The sequence below is a fragment of the Cricetulus griseus genome (genome assembly GCF_003668045.3).
Source record: "Cricetulus griseus strain 17A/GY chromosome 1 unlocalized genomic scaffold, alternate assembly CriGri-PICRH-1.0 chr1_1, whole genome shotgun sequence".
In the NCBI taxonomy this organism is placed as follows: domain Eukaryota; kingdom Metazoa; phylum Chordata; class Mammalia; order Rodentia; family Cricetidae; genus Cricetulus; species Cricetulus griseus.
The window spans coordinates 101,135,986-101,155,182 of NW_023276807.1; the positions used below are offsets into that span (position 1 = coordinate 101,135,986).

General features: G+C 51.3%; 1 protein-coding gene across 3 annotated transcripts in view; it reads left to right on the plus strand.

The window, feature by feature from the left end:
- Osbp2 (oxysterol binding protein 2) overlaps positions 1-19,197 on the plus strand; it is a 144,645-nt gene that overhangs the window by 110,691 nt on the left and 14,757 nt on the right. For all 3 annotated transcript variants that reach the window (XM_035452725.1, XM_027387292.2, XM_035452726.1), the window contains one exon: positions 9,286-9,542. In XM_035452725.1, coding sequence (XP_035308616.1) covers positions 9,286-9,542 — 257 coding nt within the window. The remainder of the gene's footprint in view (positions 1-9,285; positions 9,543-19,197) is intronic.

Consider the following 19,197-nt stretch of genomic DNA (forward strand, 5'->3'; position numbering starts at 1 on the left):
AGCTGGTTCCTTTCCCATCCTCCTTTGCTTTGGCCTTCCATTTCGGCTTCCTTGAGATTGTTCTTCCTGCTCAGTCTAAACTGCTGGGGTGGCTTGGAGGCCACCTGTCTCCAGTAGTGATGACACACACTCCAGACGGTGTGTGCTGCAGCCAGGAGAGTGGGAGGTGCCCAGGATTTGTGGAGCGGGACTACCCAGCAGGGCCTGGCCTCCGCAGGCCAGATCTTGAGAAGAATCATGGGACTGTAGATGTGTGTCGTTGTCTCTGTGATTCCTCTCTTAGATCAGAGGCAGGCATGGCACAACAGAAATCTCTAACCCATGATTCTAACCTCAGCCCTACCCAGCAGTCCCTGCTGTGGTGGTGGCCCTGATAAAACACATTCCCAGTCCACTGTCTCGGGTCACCCCTTCATCTATCAGGTGTCTGCAGTCCTGCCTATATGCCCAGCTCAGGCACTTGGGAATCCTGAACAGAGGCAGCCCTTGCCCTTTCAGGCCCCTGGGGCCCCTGGAGGTATAACCCCTTTCTTTGTCTCTACTTGCCTTCCATTACTGATCCCTGGAGGCACTGCCAATGGAAGATTCTAGTGTGACTACACCAGTATCAGATAGTTTCCAAGGATAAGCCAACAGGGCTGTGTTCGGGCCAGGAAAATGTAAGCCGGAAGTTTCCAGTGACCTGCTCAGTGCTGCTGTGTGGCTTGCAGGATGATGCATGCTTTAGAATTGAGTTGTGCTTGCTTTGACCTTGAGATGGGCATTAGTGTCGCATTCAAATGAAATGCTTACGTGTGCATTTTCTGTCCATTCAAGATTGTTCTTGTGGGGCTTGGTGGTACACACCTTTAATCCCAGCGCTCGGGAGGCAGAGGCGACTCTTTGAGTTGAAGGCCAGCCTGGTCTACATAGCAAGTTCTAGGCTAGCAGGGGCTACATAGTGAGACCTTGTTTCGAAACAAACAAGCAAACGTCAAGGAGGGCTGATCCTAGTGACTTGGTCCAGGATCTGCCCAGGGTAAGATCAGTGGCTTCAACGGACCTATGCCTGGGGTCTGCCTAGGGTGGCACCTCTGCATTATGCCAATAAAGGCAAGAAGATGCCCACCTGCCCTGGCCCAAAAATACTGGAGCCATGGGGAAGCCACAACCCACAAATGAACTGGATACAGATGAGCCACTCACTGGTAACCAAGTTGTAGAGATGGAGCAAAGGCTCATGGGATGATAGATAAAAATATAAGCCAAAAATGGAATCTGTGTAGTATGGACAAAAGGCCAGATTTCATCATGGGAATAAGGAAATGTCTGGATTTACTGAAATGTCAGGGTAATGGGAGAAATCCTGTCCTTTTATTTGGTTTCCCAAAGGGCAGCACAGAATATGGGAGGGGAGCCCCAGGGTCGGGACACCTGGCAGCCTACAAGTTTCCCTCAGCTTTGGTTGCTACTTTTGCAGAACTGGGAGGTGGCACCTGGAGCATAGGGGACAGATGGACAGCATAGGGGCTGGGATCCAGCATTAGGATGTCAAAGCTGGCAGGACCTCAGGCAGCATCCGAATCAGTGGCTCTTGTCCAGGCTGCAGCATGAAGTCGGCCAGGGAAACTGAAAACAAGGATGCCCTGCACACTTCCAAGTCACCAGACTCCCCTGCAACCGTGGGTCGGCCCCTAAGTGGGGACCTTCTGAGTGATCCACAGACAAAGGCCCTCAGTAGAGGCTGCCGTGGGAAAAGAGAAGCAGGGCCTGGGAGAGGCTCACTATGTCTCCAAACCAACCAACCTGAGAGGCTGGTGCCTGCTGAGGTATCTGCCAGCTGTGGCACCTTGCTCTCAGCCCAGTATGGCAGGGGCAGGGAGGGAGCCCTAGAACTTGACTCCTCAACTCTGCCACAACTGTCACCAGAGATAGGAGTGAGCACCCTCTCCAGTGGGTCCATGCCAGGCAGCTCACAGCCAGCTTCCCAGGCACGTCTGGCACTGGTCCATCCCTGAAGCACCTCATCCTCATCACCTGGGGTGAGACTCACCAGGACGGGAGGGTGAGGGGACATAGACACCCTGGAAAGAGCCAGCTCTCCCCAGGACTGGATCCATGAACCCCCCCACTGAGCCCTCACCAGACTGGAGGAGGGTGTGGGTACCAGGATGAAAGAGGTTGAAAGTGGTGTCACAGCAAGTGCCATAAGTGGGACAAGTAGCTGCTTTATGCTCCATCTTCACACCTCCACACTTCCTTCCGGGGGAGACGCAGCTGCCCGGAGTTGCCGTCATACTGAGGCTGGTGGAGGACAGCATGCAGCTCCAGGCCATCTTCTGCCGAGGAAAGGCGTGTGCCCTTTTGAGCTTGCCCACGGCTCTGATACCATCAGCTCTGGCTCCCTCCACTGAGATGGTGAAAGGAAGGAAACAAGTTTTATTTTTTTGCTGTTTTTTTAATTGTGTCATTGGGGATTGGTGTTTAAGGCTCATACTTACTGAACAGGCCATATAGGTCTACACCGTACAGGCCTACACCACATAGGCCCAGATTTTGGTTTTGTGTTTTGAGACAGTAGTCTCACTAAGTTGCCCAGGCAGGCTTTGAGTTTTCAGTCCTCTTGCCTCAGCCTCCTGAGTAGCCAGGATTATAGGCCTGTGCCTCCAGGCCATCTTGGGAGCACATTTTTTAGTCCTCCCAGGAGTGTGTGCTTGTGGTCCCTGTGCAGGATTCCCTTGAGAATTTCCTGGATGCAAGATGAGGCAAGGGACTGCCCCCACCTTATCCTGGAGAACATGCCCCACCTTCCTAAGAACAGTTTCCTCTGTCTTAAGTGGGAGAAGGGATGGTATGGTGAGGCCATCTAACAGGGTTGCACAATTCATTATTCATTGTTATCTGATTTTCCATCAGATTAGATCCTGCCATATTTCCGAGTGTCTGGTGGCCAGTCTTCGCAGAGCCTCATACTCTTGTCTCTTTGAGGGACAAGGTGTTATCCAGTTTGCCATAGGATAGTTTATTGTTGTTGTTTCAGGATGTCTGACAGAACTTGAACCTCACGAGATGCCCTTGGGAAAGCACACCCAGGAGGGTCAGGCCATGGCTTTGGGGGTCTGGCCAGTTCCCTGGAGCTCTTGGTGGCTCCCAGACACCCCACCCCCAAGAGCTTTCCTCTCTGTCACTGCTCTCAGGACACTGGTCAGTGTCACTCCTGTGCTGAGCTCTCCACTGGCCCTCCTGTGACTTGCAGCTTTGCTGGGTCTTAGTTTACAAGCTTCCCCACCCCCGCCCCCACGCCACCATACATACAGGGATTCCCCACCAATATCCATTTTCCAAAGATGAAAGAAAGCTCTGCTTCTAAAAATAGTTCACCTGGTACCACAGTTGCCATGGCAACCTGTCCTCTTAGGAGCCTCCCTAGGAAAGAGCGTTCTGGCCCTGGTGGTGCATGCAGAGGGACCTCCTCAGCTAGACTTCCACCTCCTCCTATTAAAGAGGCTTGGAGAGCCCTTGGAGGGGAGCTGAACCACAGGGAACAGGGGCTCCCTGTGGTCTTACCTCTGATGTGAAGTAAACCAGACAGTGCCGTGCAAATGTGAGTTGTCTTGATGAATGGCTGGAGAGTCCAGCAGGCCAGGGCCTAGGGCCCCAGGACACTCTCCATGCCAGCTCTGTGCCAGCCATGCACTGTGTCCTTCTACCGTCTTCCCCACAGAAGGCTTTGACATCACCTCTGCAGCACATGTACTAAAACACCATATCATTTTATGAAGATTAGTGTCCCTGTGTGAGAAAGGCATGCAAATTAATAGTGTTATCTTTACATCTGAGATTACTGTAGCCATGTCATGCAAACAGTAGGTTAATATATGGTATTATAGGCAATTTTATTTAGCCATTAAGAACAAAATTAAGTCATTTATAGGAACAAGAGTGGAACTGCGGATCATTGTGTTAAGAGAATTAAGCCAGATTTGGTCAAATATTGTGTGTGTTCTCTGATATGTGGATTCTAAGCTAATACGATTATTTATACTTATGCATATGTATGGTATGAGAATAAGGGGCTGCTTCAAAATAGAAAAGGAACCAACAAGAGAGAGTAATGAGTTGAAATGATCAAAGCATATGATATGCATTATTTTATACTATGAATATATGCCTTCTATACCTGTAACATAGGGAATTGACACTCTTAACCCAGGCCCTGTGAAGCTGGACAAAGGACCACCAGACTCCGCCTGCACCAGACTGCCATTTCCTTATAGAAATACTAGCCAGGGTGGCATCTGTGACTAGCATTTCAGAGAGACCAGAGGGCCCATGAGGTCCCTATGCCCAGGAAGGGGTCTTGGTGATCAGCTAAACCACCCAGAGATCACTGCTGGGTCAGTGAGTCAAACCCCAGAAGGCAGCCATAGAGGAAGTGTGTGGCAGGGTTAGTCACGGCAGTCTCAGGTGGTTGTCCAATCGTGGCTCCAAAATGTCATGTCCTAATTCCCAGAATCCGTGTGTCTGTTGCTGTACATGCCAAAGGGTCCACGTAAATGTGATTAGGTTCCAGATCTTGAGAAGGGCATCATGCAGGTGGACCCAGCATAATCTCAAAAGGTCTTAAGTGGGGGGGTGGAAACTACCTGCCTGCCAGCCTTGAGGACAGAGGAAGATGGCACCAGCCTGGGAGTGAGGGCAGCCTCTAAGAGTAAGAAAGGCAAATACACAACTCCACCACACTGTGGCCAGTCACCAGGCATCGATGGGTGAAGGCAACTGGAATTTATTTTCTCTCTAAGTTCCAGAGGCTATGAGTTCAAAATCAAGGTGTTAGTGGGGCCAGACTCCTGTGAAGCCTCAAAGGAAGAGTCTGTTCCACACTTTTCTCTTAGTGTCTTGTGTTGCTGGTGATTTTTGGCGTCCTTTGGTTTGTATTTCCATCATTCCAGTTTCAGCTTCTGCCCTATATCATGTCTTTCTTCTCCTCCTCCTCCTCTTCTCCATCTTCTTTCTTCCTACTCCTTTCCTCCTTTCCCTTTCTCTCTGACACACACACACACACACACACACACACACACACACACACACACACACACACACACACACACACAGAGGTCTCTCTACGTAGTGCATACTGACCTTACAGCTCAAGATCCTCCTGTCTCAGCCTCCACTGCTTGTTATCTCGGATTCTTATATGGATGGCAGCCATATCGGATGTTCCAGTATGGCTTCATCTTGACCAACTGTGTCTGCATGTCCTCTCCAAGTAGTCACACTCAGAAGTTTCAGAAAGGCCATGAATTTGGGATCAGGACAGCCACTAAATGTTGGTGCTCATCCCCACAGGAGGCTTTGGTGTGACTGGGAAAGCCACGCTCTGGTCACATTGGTGACCTGAGTTTCATGAGTTTATTCCATCTGAACAAAAAGAATTCATTGTTCCATGTGACCCTGATGGGTATTCTAAAAATCAATGCTGTCCTGGAAATCAGCTTTCATCAGGTAGGGATGGTCTTTCGTGGTCATTTATTCCACATTGTTGCACTATCTGAGAGCTGCCCTGCACCTCATTCCTGGTCCTGGGTCTGTCTTAGAGGCTGAGATCATTTTGCCCACAATCTGGGGCTGCTATGCCATTAGCCTGGGAACAGCACCAGCAGAGGGAAGCAGAGTGTCTCAGACCCAGCTCCCTGTCATCAGAGAGAAGCTATTTGCATTGGAAGGCACAAAGTGTCCTTTGGTCCTGAGTTGGCTGTGGGGAAGAATGCTGTCTCCCCTTCCCTGCTTTTATGTCCTTGCTTCAGAAGCAATGTGCATTGAAGGTGGCTGAGCCACACTGGGATCCTGGCTAGTCACTTCTCTATCTATGAGTGTTTGATCTGAATATTAGTAGCATGTGGGTCCAGCACAGCCAAGCATAGGGCCACGTGAGGCCTGCTAAAGCCTTGGGATGTGCTGGAGGAAGAAAGTCAGAGCAGGGTGTGTGTGTGTGTGTGTGTGTGTGTGTGTGTGTGTGTGTGTGTGTGTGTGTACACACACACACACACACACACAAGACTTCATTTTGCCTCTTCCAAGTTTCAAGGCTTCAATCCATCAGTTTTCCAGTTTTGTTCCCTGGATCCTGCTAGGTAGTGAGGAGGATGCAGGCTCCCACTCTGATCTACCCAGATGCCTTCTGCTCTGAGGCCAGCTTCCTGCTAAATGTAGATATTCTTTCTCCGCCCTCTTCTTGGCCAGGTTGGCATCTTACAGGCCACTGGGGCAAGATGAGACAGACACTCACAGAAGTCCTAGCATGCCATTGTTACCAGTCCTGTCTTCTACTGGAATGCTCCACACTTCCTTCTGTTGAGGGGAAGGAACGAGTCCCCGAGGCTGCTCCACCAACTTGCCCCTCAGCTCCCCACCTTACCACTCACTTCTTCCCACACATGCCCTCTGTGTCAACCTGCCACCCTGTGCTACTGCTGGCAACTAGAGGGCACGTACCAGCCCCTCAAATCGTTCATTCTTTTATTCCCCTCACCTTGTCTCCCTGGGGAGGACTCTCCCTGCCCATCTCTGTGAATAAACATCCATTGCTGACCTTGGTCCCCCCTAGTGGTGTGAGACTAACACAAGTACATCCTTTGTCCCCAGGATCAGAACATGGGCCCTAAGAAATACTTATACAGGTGTCCCATTTAATAACAGGTCAAATAGAGGAACAGTAACCATCCCCTGCCCATCACATGGGAGGATGCTCAGGCTACTTGGACTTCGGAAACTGGGGTCATGTGGAGGTGGACCTGCAGCCAACAAGCCCCAACTGGACCCTCCCGGCTGGAGAGCCCACTGCTGGGCCACCTGTTGGCTGGGGTTCTGACTGTTTGCCCAGGAAGGTGGCAGGTGCTTCAGTGCCAGGGGTCCTCAGCATCAAGATTCTGGTACAGATAGATCCAAATATTTTAGAATTCTCTTGCCTGATGGACCCAAGGCGTCCTTAAAAAAATAGATTAATGGGTTTCATTAGGTCATTTCCACATGTGTGCACCGTATGCTTTGCTACTATTCAAACACACCACGTCACCCTTCCTCATTCTTCCTCCTGCTAATCTCTTCTCTCCCCAAACAGTCCCCCTCCTAGTATCATACTTTTTTAAATCCGTATTCTGCTCTTGAGTGAAAATATAATATTTACTGGATCCTGGCTTGTTTTACTTTAACACGATGACCTCCTCCAGTTCCATCCATTTTCCTGCAAGTGATATAACTCATTGTGTTTCTCTACCATTCGTCCCTAATGGAATTTAGGCTGATTCTGTATCTTGGCTATTGGGATTGGTGTCATGGATCTTCAGGTGTCTCTTAGAGTCTACTGAATATATGCCTAGACTGACCCCGACAGTCTCAAGACCATTTTTGTGCCCAGATCCACATGACTGTGTCATTGTATGCAGTAGCTGAAGCTGAGGCTTGATACCCCGAGTGTCTGGGTTCACCGACGCTAGTGATTCAGAAGCAAGGCCATGCCAGCAGTAGGAGCTGGAGTCAAGCCCCTAATCTGCCCCTAGGTGCTAAGCCCTGAGCAGGCAGCTTGGCACCCTTTCTGCTGCAGGGAGTGAGGAGGGCTGCTGTCTGTATGCCATTCCACTGACAGGTGGCTCCAGTGGCCTCCAGACACTGAATCACTCTGGGCTGCAGTTGCTGTGGCCTGTGGGGGAGGGAGTCTGGATATTAGCCCAAGGCCTCTGGAGCTGTCAGGGACACAGTGTGCAATAGATGCTTCCCCCTTGCTCGGGTCTTGTGCAGTGGGCCAGCCTGGCACTGCTGTGAGATCAGGACACACTCAGAACAGTGACCAAGTTATGTCCACCCACATGGGCCTTGCCTGCTGTGGAAGAAATCTGTTCTCTCAAAATATGCATTCTTTTTTCTCATTTTTAATTTTATATCTTAGGTTGCATATTTCCTTCATCTAAGAAAAGTCTTTGGTGATTATTTCTAAAACAAGACGTTTCAGAAAACTTTAGCCAACAGGCACTGGGAAAACTACAGCCTGATGACAGCCTCTTAGCTATCCCATGCCAGCATTAAAGCAGTCACAGGGTCGCAGTCCCCCTGCCCATGGAGGCTGCTATGGACACAGGCTGGGCTAGTGAGAAGGGAAGAAAGGACTCCTGTGCCACTGTGTGAGTTGTCAGAGGGAACAAGCCCTTTTTCACAGAAGGAGAGGGCAAGCTGGGCTGCCTTAGAGCATCAGCTGTACCATCAGTGCCTTGGTGTCTTCTCACACGGGCTTCCTGTGAGTGGCCGTGTTCTCTTTCTCTCTCTCTCTCTCTCTCTCTCTCTCTCTCTCTCTCTCTCTCTCTCTCAGTGTGTGTGTGTGTGTGTGCAGATGTGGCCATGTTCTTCAGATGGGAGGTAGAGATTAACAAGAAGAGGTTCTAGGTTGTAGGTATGGTGACAAGAGAATGGCCTTGAGTCTGTCGGGTGGGTGGGGGTTCTCCAGGCAGATTTTGGAGAGGGAGTTATTGGATTAAGGTCTCTTTATTTCAAAGCACAGCCGGGTGAAACACAGGCCAGAGCTAGGTTAAGAACTCAGCCAGCGCGGCCAGAACAAAGAGAGCGCCCCGTCCCCACGTGCAGTCCCTTAAGAAGTCCCTTTACGTCATCCCGGCTTTCCTTCACCCCGCCCTTATGGGCGAGTCCCCAGGTCCACCTGGTACCTGCCCCAGGACTATTGGGTGGGGCTAGGGTGACTCCCTACAGGGAGTGGTATTGGATTGGGCCTCAGAGGGTAAGTGGGGTGAGATCTTGAGGGGGTATAAGATTCCAGGCATCGGGGATGTACGTGATGGGAAGAAAGGCCCCAAGCAGGGGTGGTGCCCAAATGTTTGTAGAGCAAGGGAGAGTTGTCATGCTAGGGATGGGCATGAAGTTAGCCAGAGGTACTAGTTGTCCTGGAAGGCCTGCAAGGTAAGGAAAGGAGTCCTTTGTCTCCTCAGGTATCTGTGCTCCACCCAGCATGGCCTGCTGTGACCTTAGGCTATGACCTAGTGGAGCCAGTACCCTTTGTGCAGGAAGACGCCTGGAGTCCAAGCTCGCCACAGCCCCCTGAATTCCAGTTAGTCGTCTTCCCTCACACTTGCATTGACTCAGTTGCACGTGTGTAGGCCAGGCTAAGATACAGCAGCCTTGGCCAGAGCGTTGCCAGACACTGTCTAGGGCACTGGTCACTCTGATATGGTGTACTGCCATCTGCAGTCCAGACAACAGAGGCTCTCTCTTGGTTACAGAGATTCTGTCTCTCTTTAGATGATTCTGAGGACGACGACGAAGAGCCTGCTGCCCCAGCTGACAAGAGTGAGCTCCATCACACCATTAAGAACCTCTCATTGAAATTAGATGACCTCAGCACATGCAATGACCTCATTGCCAAGCACGGTGCTGCACTCCAGCGCTCCCTGAATGAGCTAGACAGCCTCAAGATCCCTTCAGAAAGTGGGGAGAAGCTGAAGGTTGTAAACGAGCGGGCCACTCTCTTCCGCATCACGTCAAATGCTATGATCAATGTAAGTGCTCCCACCAGTACCAGCTGCCAAAAGACTCCCCAGAGAGGAAGGGGCACCCCATCAGCTACAGGTCCATGATGGGTGGGTACTTGACAGACAAGGCTTCTGATTCCTGGTGCTCTGAGTAGCTTTCCAAAGCCAACACCTCCCAACCAGTGCCAGCATTCTGTTTATCTCATCTTCTCCATACAGCCATTAACTGGTGAACATACTGTTATTCTTTTATTAATGGAGCTGAGGGCAGAACTTAAGAGTCTCACACATGGTAGTCAAGTGCTCCTTCATTAGGCTGTAATCCTCCACCCAAGGACAAAGTATTTATTCTCTCTCTCTCTCTCTCTCTCTCTCTCTCTCTCTCTGTGTGTGTGTGTGTGTGTGTGTGTGTGTGTGTGTGTGTGTGTGTGTGTGTGTGTGTGTGTGTGTTCCTGCATGCATACGTGCGTGTTCACAAGCATGCCAACTTATGAACTGTTTTCTCTTCTTCCACCATGGAGATTCTGGTGATTGACAGCCTCTGTGAGTGGCAAGTGGCTTTACTACTGAGCCATCTTACCAGCCCCAGTGGAAGCAAGGTCTAGCCCAGTGTCTTAGTCAGGGTTTCTATTGCTGCAGCAAAACATCATGACCAAAAAGCAAGTTGGGAGGAAAGGGTGTATTTGGCTTATACTTACATATCACAGTTCATCATCAAAGGAAGTCAGGACAGGACCTTAAACAGCAGGAACATAGAGGCAGGAGCTGATGTAGGGACCATGGATGGGTGCTGCTTACTGGCTTGCTCAGCCTGCTTTCTTATAGAACCTAGGACCATCAGTCCAGGTATGACACCATCCACAATGGGCTGGGCCATCCCCCATCAATCACTAACTAAGAAAATGTCTTGGAACCAGATCTTATGGAGGCATTTTCTTTTTTTTTTTCTTTTCCTTTTTTTTTTTTTTTTTTTTTTGAGGCATTTTCTGACTGAGGTTCCCTCCTTTCAGGTAACTCTAGCTTGTGTCAAGTTGATGTAAAACTAGCCATGATAGCCAGGATGCTGTGCAGCCACTCTGCCAACTGTCAGTACTATGGTGGTGTTAGCATTGGAGTGCAAAGCAAGACTCAGAAAAGCCACCCACATGCCCAGAGTCACCAAGCTGGGATGGCAAGCAGGAGCTGCAGGGTGACCCACTACAGAATGGTGGCTCTTGAGGGTTGGACACCTGGGTATGCAGAGGCCTCCTCCTGCCTGGCTCACTCTCTGAGTTCCTGGAATGCTGTGATGTGTTTGGGATGGAGCCAGGTGCACAGCATGACTCTACACCACACCCCGTTCCCTGTCCCAACACCTCCAGTACATCTTTCAGTCCACTGCTCACCTTTATGCCCTGGAGGCCTCTCAGAGCTTTGGCTGGAGGCTGGGGGCTCAGAGAAAGCTGAGGACTAGCTGTTTTCAGAAGGTACAAACCACCCTTCCCCAGCCTTCAAATGAAGTTCTAAGGTGGACCTCCCGGTATGGAGGTCTGGCTGTCTTTTCACTCCCCACCCTACCCTGACTGTGATCCAGGTTGAAACTTCCAGCAGCCCACACTCAAGTCTGGAACTCTCTTTGCATTGACCCCTGGAATAGAGGAGATTCTCCCCTCCCTACCCCACTCCTGGCCCTAGCAAGTGCCTGTGTTTTCCACATCAGTTCTGACTGTGCCTGGGTCCTAGTAGAACAAAAAGTGAGAGCTGGTTGGTCTGGACAAGCCTGCTGGGAATCCCACCCCCACCTAGGGCCAAGAGGCAAATAGCTTCTTACCCAGGCCGAGCCTGCCACTTCACCCCCGACTTCCCCCAAGATGGCAAATCTGGCATTATTTGGCCTCCAGAAGGAAGGTCCTTTACATTCCTGAAAGTGGGCCAGATCATAGGCCTTTGGGTTCCAAACTACCAGTGGGACAAGTGAGAGAAATCCCTGCACAGTTCCCAAGAGCCTAAGCTTTGTGGCTAGTGGTGCAGGCCCTGCTCCCCAAAAGGCAAGACAGCATCCTTACCTCCCCCTTAGCATGCCTCTTCTGTGTCTGAGGACACCAAATGACACTGAAATGCCTTTGCTGGTGCTATGCTATCCTTACCTACAGTGACATTAGTCATGTGGTTGTATAGTTAGGGAGGCCCTGCCCAATGGGCATATAACCAAGACCTTCATGAGCCCTCCCCGGGCCTGTGCTGGAAGACTCAGCAGAAAACAGCCAGACCCTTCCTGCCCTGGAGCTCACAGCCAGGCAATCTTTCCTAGTGATGCGTTGTCACACATGTATTAGTGGTGGACCTTCAGGGTAGGGTGGGGTGGGGAGAAGCTATCCCCAGGGTGGGGAGGATCCAGTGGAGAGTTCCAGAAGTCAGTCCAGGTCCACACAACCACAACCTCACAGGAGAATGACTCTCAGGACACCTCTATTCCCTGAGAACAGAAGACAGAGGTAATGGCCACAGAACAGGCCCTGGCAGGAGAAAGAAAGGCTCAGGGTCACTGTGCTGAGATGAGCCCAGGTCTTTGTGATTCCAGAGCAGCCATTCCCTGCTGCCTCATGGGAGGAAATAAGCCCATATCTCCCATTGGCTGGAAATGGGCGGTCAGGAAAACCTCACCCATGCTTCCTTTCCTGTATCCCCACCTCAGCATCTGACAGCATCCGTGGGCCCACAGGGTTTCATAAGCCATTCATTGCAGCACTTGGCCCACACTCCCTGAAAGGGCAGGACCTTGGCAGCCCCGTGGCCCTGTAACCCCCATGCTTGGCTCCGGGCCCAGCACACAGGACTTCAACAAACCAGAGAGAGAGAGAGAGAGAGAGAGAGAGAGAGAGAGAGAGAGAGAGAGAGGAGAGAGAGAGAGGAGAGAGAGAGGAGAGAGCTCAAGGGAAAATTGTGAAAGAAAGTGGGACCATATGAATGGATTGCTTGGTGTCTGGCAGAATTCCCCAGCAGATAATTTTTCAGCTGATAAAAGCCAACCCAGCAAATCCTGTTTGAATGATTGCTTGGGTAACTGTGAATTAGCCTACCACTTAGGGAAAATCTCACAGCACTAGTAGATTAGTTGAGGGTTGTGGAAGACCCTTGAACCTCTGTGCAGCATGGAGAGGTGCTTTGCCAAGTTCAGCACAGGGTCATTCTTTGTTGATCCCATGTTCCAAGCCTGGGAGCCAGGGCACACCTCGCAGTGTAGCATGAGTCTGCTATTTGGTTTAAGGACTGGATTTGAGCATACTGCAAGCTCACACTTGGCAAGAAAGTTGTCAGGCTCCCTCATTTCTGCTGACGCTCAGCCAGATGCCGAGTTTGGAGAACAGGCCTATAGTATGGTGGGGAGAGGTTCACTCTGATTACTTGGTGACAGCAATAGTCCTCCCCTTCTGCCCGAGACTTTGTTCCTCACTATAGCCATGTGAAGTTGTCATTACAATTTTGTTGTCATCATCCACATTATTTGGGTGCCCAAAGTGGTCATTTTTGCCTCTGTCTTCCTCTCAGAGTGAGCAAAATAATGTCTTACATTTGAGCAAATCTTCCTGCTTTGAAGAATGGACTGGCAGTGAAGCAAGGACAGATATTTGTAGACATTCCATGCATCCTGGGGACAGAGAAAAGGGGGCTGGTGACAGAAAGAATGCCCAGTGCCACTCTGAGTTGAAGCCTGAGCCAACCAAGATGCCTCCTAAGTGGGAGCAAAGGCTATCAGAATGGCCTTAAAATGCAAGCTCAAGCCAGGAGAATAAGGATGCTTGTTCTCTGACATCCACCACTTAGTCCAGTTCCAGAGGGATTCCTCAGAATCTTTCCCCATAAGAGGGCTTGTACAGACAACAAGTGGCAGAGCTGGCTCAAGGGGGAGCCCCATAAAAGACTGGAGATCATCCAAGTACACATTAGGGATAAAGAGCAGGAGGCAGGACTAACCCTGACCTCTGGGTTCCTGGGTTTGCCAAGGAAGCAAGCATCTCACAGGACACAGCCAGGCCCCTCCAGAAGAGCTGGCAGGAGGGGTAGTGGGAACCTGGAAAATCTTGACAGAAGAATGTGGGGAGAGCCCATGGAGTAGGGGCACCTGATCAGCTTGACCTGGAAGGAAGAGCCAGTTGAAGAAGGCTGCAATGGCAGAGTGTAAGGGAGGTATAGGAGGTATTAAGGGGAGACAGATACCAGGATGGGACATTAGGGCAGGCAGATGTGTACATTTCTCACCTTTGAGTACTTCAACCTCATAGAAATTAAAAAGCCATGAGGGGTCTCTATTTGGGGCAATCACACAAAAAAGGAAAGTAACAGAAGGGGAATGGCTGAGACTTTCCCAAAGCCTCATTTGGTTCGCCAACCAGAAGGCATATGGGGCTCCTTGGGCCAGCCCAGCAGGCCATAGGTGTGAGATGCAGCGTTGCCCTGGTCCTTGTGGGACCATGGAGCAGGCTCTTGCTAGCTGACCAGCATGCTGTCCCTGACAGCTTGCTCACTTAGGGTCTAGGGAGGTGGATTAAAAATAGATTCCAGAATTGTCTGAAATCAGCTGGTAAACCAGCAGCCAGATGGTGCGCATTCCTGCCTGCAAGGGGTGAACTATTTTGAATGTGGAAAGGCTATTTTGGAGTTTTAATTGGAGCATAGAGCTGCCTCCCCAACACTGAACATGCGTCACAGCCAGGAGGGCCCGCCTAGGTCAGGGGAGGTTTAGAACCTTGGTGTTACCCAGACCATGCTGTCCAGACCAGGGTGGGCTGGCCTCGATACCCTAGAGCTTGACCTGGGGAGGAGGGGGGACCAAGAAGGAATGATGACAGCATAGCGGCTTCACCAGGTCACAGGGGCTCTAAACGGACCCCAGTACTCCAATTACAAGTTCAGGGGTCCCCACTCTTGACTCTGGACACCAAGATGGGCAGGCATCTTCCAAAATAGTAACCTCTGGTTCAGGCAGCACTGCTCCCTCCCACCTGTGAGGTTGTATTCAACTTGAGCTTCTTGTATACACAGGGCCATCGAGCTGCTCCTCAGTGGGAACGTAGGACCCTTTTGGTCCCAGTGTGCCTACTGGCTCTGGCCAAGTGGGGGCACTTGGGGAGACTGTGTCCCTGTCATTTCCTTTCCATTTACCACCTTTGAGCTCCCAGGCCATTGAAAAGCAAGGATATCTCCAGGAATCTGGGGCCACATGAGGATCAACATGGTAGCTAGGCAGCCTCAACCCCCGGCTAACCCAGGACCTGAGACACCACAAGTACCTCTATAGAACATATATCAGATGCATGGCAGGTCCTAGCAGGTCCTGGACTAGCCACAAATGGAAACAGCCGTTCCTCCCATCCTCCCCACGCCCAGGGTTATCAGGTTCTATTGTGGACGCATGGCTGAAGACAAAGCCAGCCACACAGACTGGACCTTCCCTCTGGACAACTGGCCATATCCCACCTCCTATGTGAGCCCAATGGCTGTTCATCCTAGCTCCCAGTCGTCCTCTGCTACCTTCCTAATATCGAGGAGGAGAAAGGTAACCATGGTCACTGATACCCAGGCTCAGCAGGGTTCTCACTACACAGACCTCCAATGAGCTTGAGAGGCTGCCATGGGCCACACACAGGCCAGGCAGAGGGCCTAGGCGGGCTGACCCCATGGCTGCTGCTCCTGCCTGTGTGAGGAACCATGAGGTCACTGGCAGGATTAGGATTAGGGACAGCAAAAGCGATTAGAGTTTACCCTTCTGGGTACAGCGGGCAGAGTTTTCCAGGTCAGAAACTGTATATCCCATGAACACCTGCTAAGAAGAAAGGGAGAGTCCCCAGTGGGTGGGCAAAGCTCAAACTTTCCACCCTGGAGATAAGTGGGGCCAGGTCCACATGGGAGGTGGCCTTTGTGAGGTTCTCAGTCTGGGTTGGGACATTTCAATAGGCCCCAAGGCTTCCCCACAGGGAGCGCAGAGCCCTACCCTGCATCTCTGCCCCTAAGGAGTATCCATGTTCCCTGTCACCCTTTCACAACCCCAGGGAACTGGAGGAAGGGGCAGTGCCTGGGAATGGAAACCTCATCCCAATCCCAAGGGATAATTGACCCAACAGAATCATAGACTGTACAGGCATCCCAAAGTCAGGTCCTTCATCCCACAAGGATGCTGAATTCTCAGAGGTAGAGGGACTAAACAGGATGAGAAGCAAGACAGTGCCCATGTGGGGCCCAGACATCGGCTCTGGCTCCCAGATGGACTCAGTTCACCTTGCCTCCATGGACTCAGGATGTGAGCCCATGGGCTTGAATGGGAGGACTTTGGGTCAGCCATCTCCTGCTGATGGGTGGAAAGGAACTCTCTGGTCCTAGATATAGTTGAGGTAGAAAGAACCTCATGGGAAATGTGACCCTTGGCAGGTCAGCCAAGCTTTTGCTACCCCTCCCCCACCTTTCCCTCACCCCCCCCCCCTTGATGGGCCCCAAGCTTAATCCAGCTTAGTGAGCACATCCCTCAGGGTACTGCCCAGCTCAGCATTCCAGGGCAGCAGGGCCAGGCTGTCTCTAAGTGTGGCCAGGATGAGGCCTGCAGAAGGCCAGTGGCAGCAGAGAAGACCCTGGGAGCTGGGCATGGATATCAGGTAGGTGTGTTGGGGCTGGGGGAGGGGGGCACAACCAACCAGCACAGGCCACCTGTGGCAAGAAGCCTCACTGGTGCAGTGACAACAGCCCCGGGCCCACCTTGATCCAGCCAAGTGAGCTCCTTGATTTAGTGTGGGACAGCCACCTGTGACACTCTGGAATTTACATGTTCTCCTTCTAGTCACATAGTTCAAATGAGGCCCAGCTATCTGTGGGGTGTCTGACTCCCTTTCTCCCTGTTGAGGCAGCCCTTCTCCCTGAGGGCAGGGCTGGGACCTGCCGCTTAAAGATGACTCCCAACATCCTTCTGAGTAAGCATTTCCCTCAAGCTCCATTCTGCCTTTGGAAGAGCAGAGGATCCCATATAATCTGTGCTGTCAAGAGATCTGGGGGCAGCAATAAAGATCCAGCTTCACAGCGTAAGCTAGCAGCACTGGTTGTGTGCCTGGAAATCACATAGGTGACATACACAGGGACTCAGACCCCGCCCCTGCACACACCTCCCTATGGCTGTGGACAAGCCCATATTTTCCCCCTTGCTTGTGCATGCTAGAAAAATGGCTACTTTTGTCTGTGTTTGTGAGCATGGCCTGTCTGTCTCTAGGCTGAGGAAGGCCTGCCATGTCAGGAACTTGTGGGAATAAGCAGGTGGGAGTTCATGGTGGGCAGAAAGGCTAACTATGCAGTGAGGCACAGGAGGGCTGAGGAGTGCTGCCCGGGAGATGGGTGGGGAAGCCCACACCACACAGCCTCTGATGTGAGCTTATGGGACTTATTGCCATGACTTTGAGCTACCATCTGATGGTTGTCATGTGCCTCCTTCATGGGTCTTGTTTTAAATCTCTTGAGTTATGTGAAAGAGCACAGATCCTCCTCTGTGTTGATGCTCATTGATGTGAGTCAGGTGCTCTAGAGGGGTGGCTGAGTGTGACGGGACAGACGCTGGGGCGCAAGGGCAGGGGCAGAGGCCTTCCACAGAGCCGCCAGGATTCCCACACACTGGGAAGAACCTGGAAAATGATGGAGGGAGGGATCCTTTAGCTCTCAGCTGCAACAGGCCTCAGTACATTCGCTCTAAATCGAGAGGACCTTGTGTGGGCTTCCTGGTGGGAGGTGGCTCGGCCAGGTAGAGGGGACAGATTCCAATTCCCAACCCGCTAGTTGACCTGGGCAGTGCCTTCTCCTAGGGCCTCAGTCAAGGGGCATCATGGGAAAATGTGAGGGATCACCCCGCTCTTCTGGTTTCCCTGGGTAGCTCACACTGTGTCTCAGGTCAACCTCCACCTCTTCAGATGTGGTAAGGAAGAACCCTGCCCTACCCTACACCATAGGTCTCAGCAGGAAGGTGGTGGAGGAAGACATCTAGATCTACACTTATTAAAGAAGCAGCATGGTAACCAGCTCTCAGGCACTACACTGGGTTCCTATCAGGAAGCCAGGAAGGCCACCAAGGCTCAGGCTGTCCATGGAGTGTTAGAGACAGCTGAAAACAAGAATGGCACCTGAGAGCTGGAGAGATGGCTCAGAGGTTAAGAGCACTGACTGTTCTTCCAGAGGTCCTGAGTTCAATTCCCAGCAACCACATGGTGGCTCACAACCATCTGTTATGATGCCCTGATCTGGTGCCCTCTTCTGGTGTGCAGATATACATGGAAGCACAATGTTGTATACATAATAAATAAATAAATAAAATCTTCAAAAAAAAAAAAAAAAGAATGGTACCTGATGCCGAGCTATGGGGAGTCTGCCTACCCTGGAGGGCTGGTCATTGGTCCATCTGGCCTGAGGAGCTCCCAGGGTGCCTCTGATCCTCAGCTATTTCCATCAGTTGAAGTATTCACTGGGCTGGTATGCATTCTGCTACACTTACTGCCATTCAGGAATCCCAAGGGAAGAGGGTTAGTAGAGGCAGAAACAAAGTCAGGGGCATGCAACTGCACAGAGGCCAGCAGCTGAGTGGACCTGGCCTTAGCAGGAGCTAGGTGGGTTCCTGGGCCGAGTTGGAAGGACAGTCTGAGGAGACCAGGGATTGAGGGCATGGGCACTAGGTGCTTTGGCAGATGCAGCTGGTGGCCTACAAGGTCATATCTAGAGAGTGGGCCCTCCACGCTCTGTGTCACCACTGTTCTTCCCGACAACCCTCTGAAATGGCATTACGTTGCTCCTATGTCCTATGGACAGTGTGCAACACACATGACACCCAGGGGTGTGGTGGCTTAGTGCAATGATGGTGGGAAGCAGTGCTGGGGAAGTGGCAACTGTAAACACTCAGGTATGTGTGGGCCCGGGAGCCATGCCCTTGTGCTGGGTTAAAGGTTCCATTAAAGGGCACGTCTGGTGGTTGCTACCGAAGACCATGCTCTGCAGGGACACCTGAGACCAGAGCTGATGAGCCAACCGTGCTGCATAAGAGTGGAACCATCTACTGATGTAAAAAGAATCAGATATCATACTAGGCCACAGACTTGAGAAAACTTAAAAGCAGTGTGATTAATTGTTTGTCAACTTGACACAAGCTAGAATTAGCTGAGAGTCTCAATGTCTGTGTTAGGTTGGCCTGTGGGCACATCTGTGGATGATTGTGCTAGGTTGGCCTGTGGGCACATCTGTGGATGATTGTGCTAGGTTGGCCTGTGGGCATATCTGTGGGTGATTGTCTTGAGTTAGGTTGGCCTGTGGGCATGTCTGTGGGGGATTGTCTGTGCTAGGTTGGCCTGTGGGCACATCTGTGGGTGAATGTCTTGAGTTAACTGATATGGGAAGATCCCAGCCCAGTGTGGGTGGCACCATTCTCTAGGCAGGGATTCCTGAACTATGTAAGAGCAGAGAAATGGAGTTGAGCCAAGCAAAGCCATGCATGCACTTGTTTCTCGTCTGCTCTTGACTGGATATATGACTAGCTTCTTGAAGACCCACCACTGTGATTTCTCTGCTAGGATAAATCATAACCTAGAGTTGTTAGGCAAACAAACCCTCTTGGGTCCCGCTGGGGACCTAGCACCCAGTAAGGATGTTCCAGCAGTCAGCTGAGGACCTAGCCATGAGGAGCAATAGG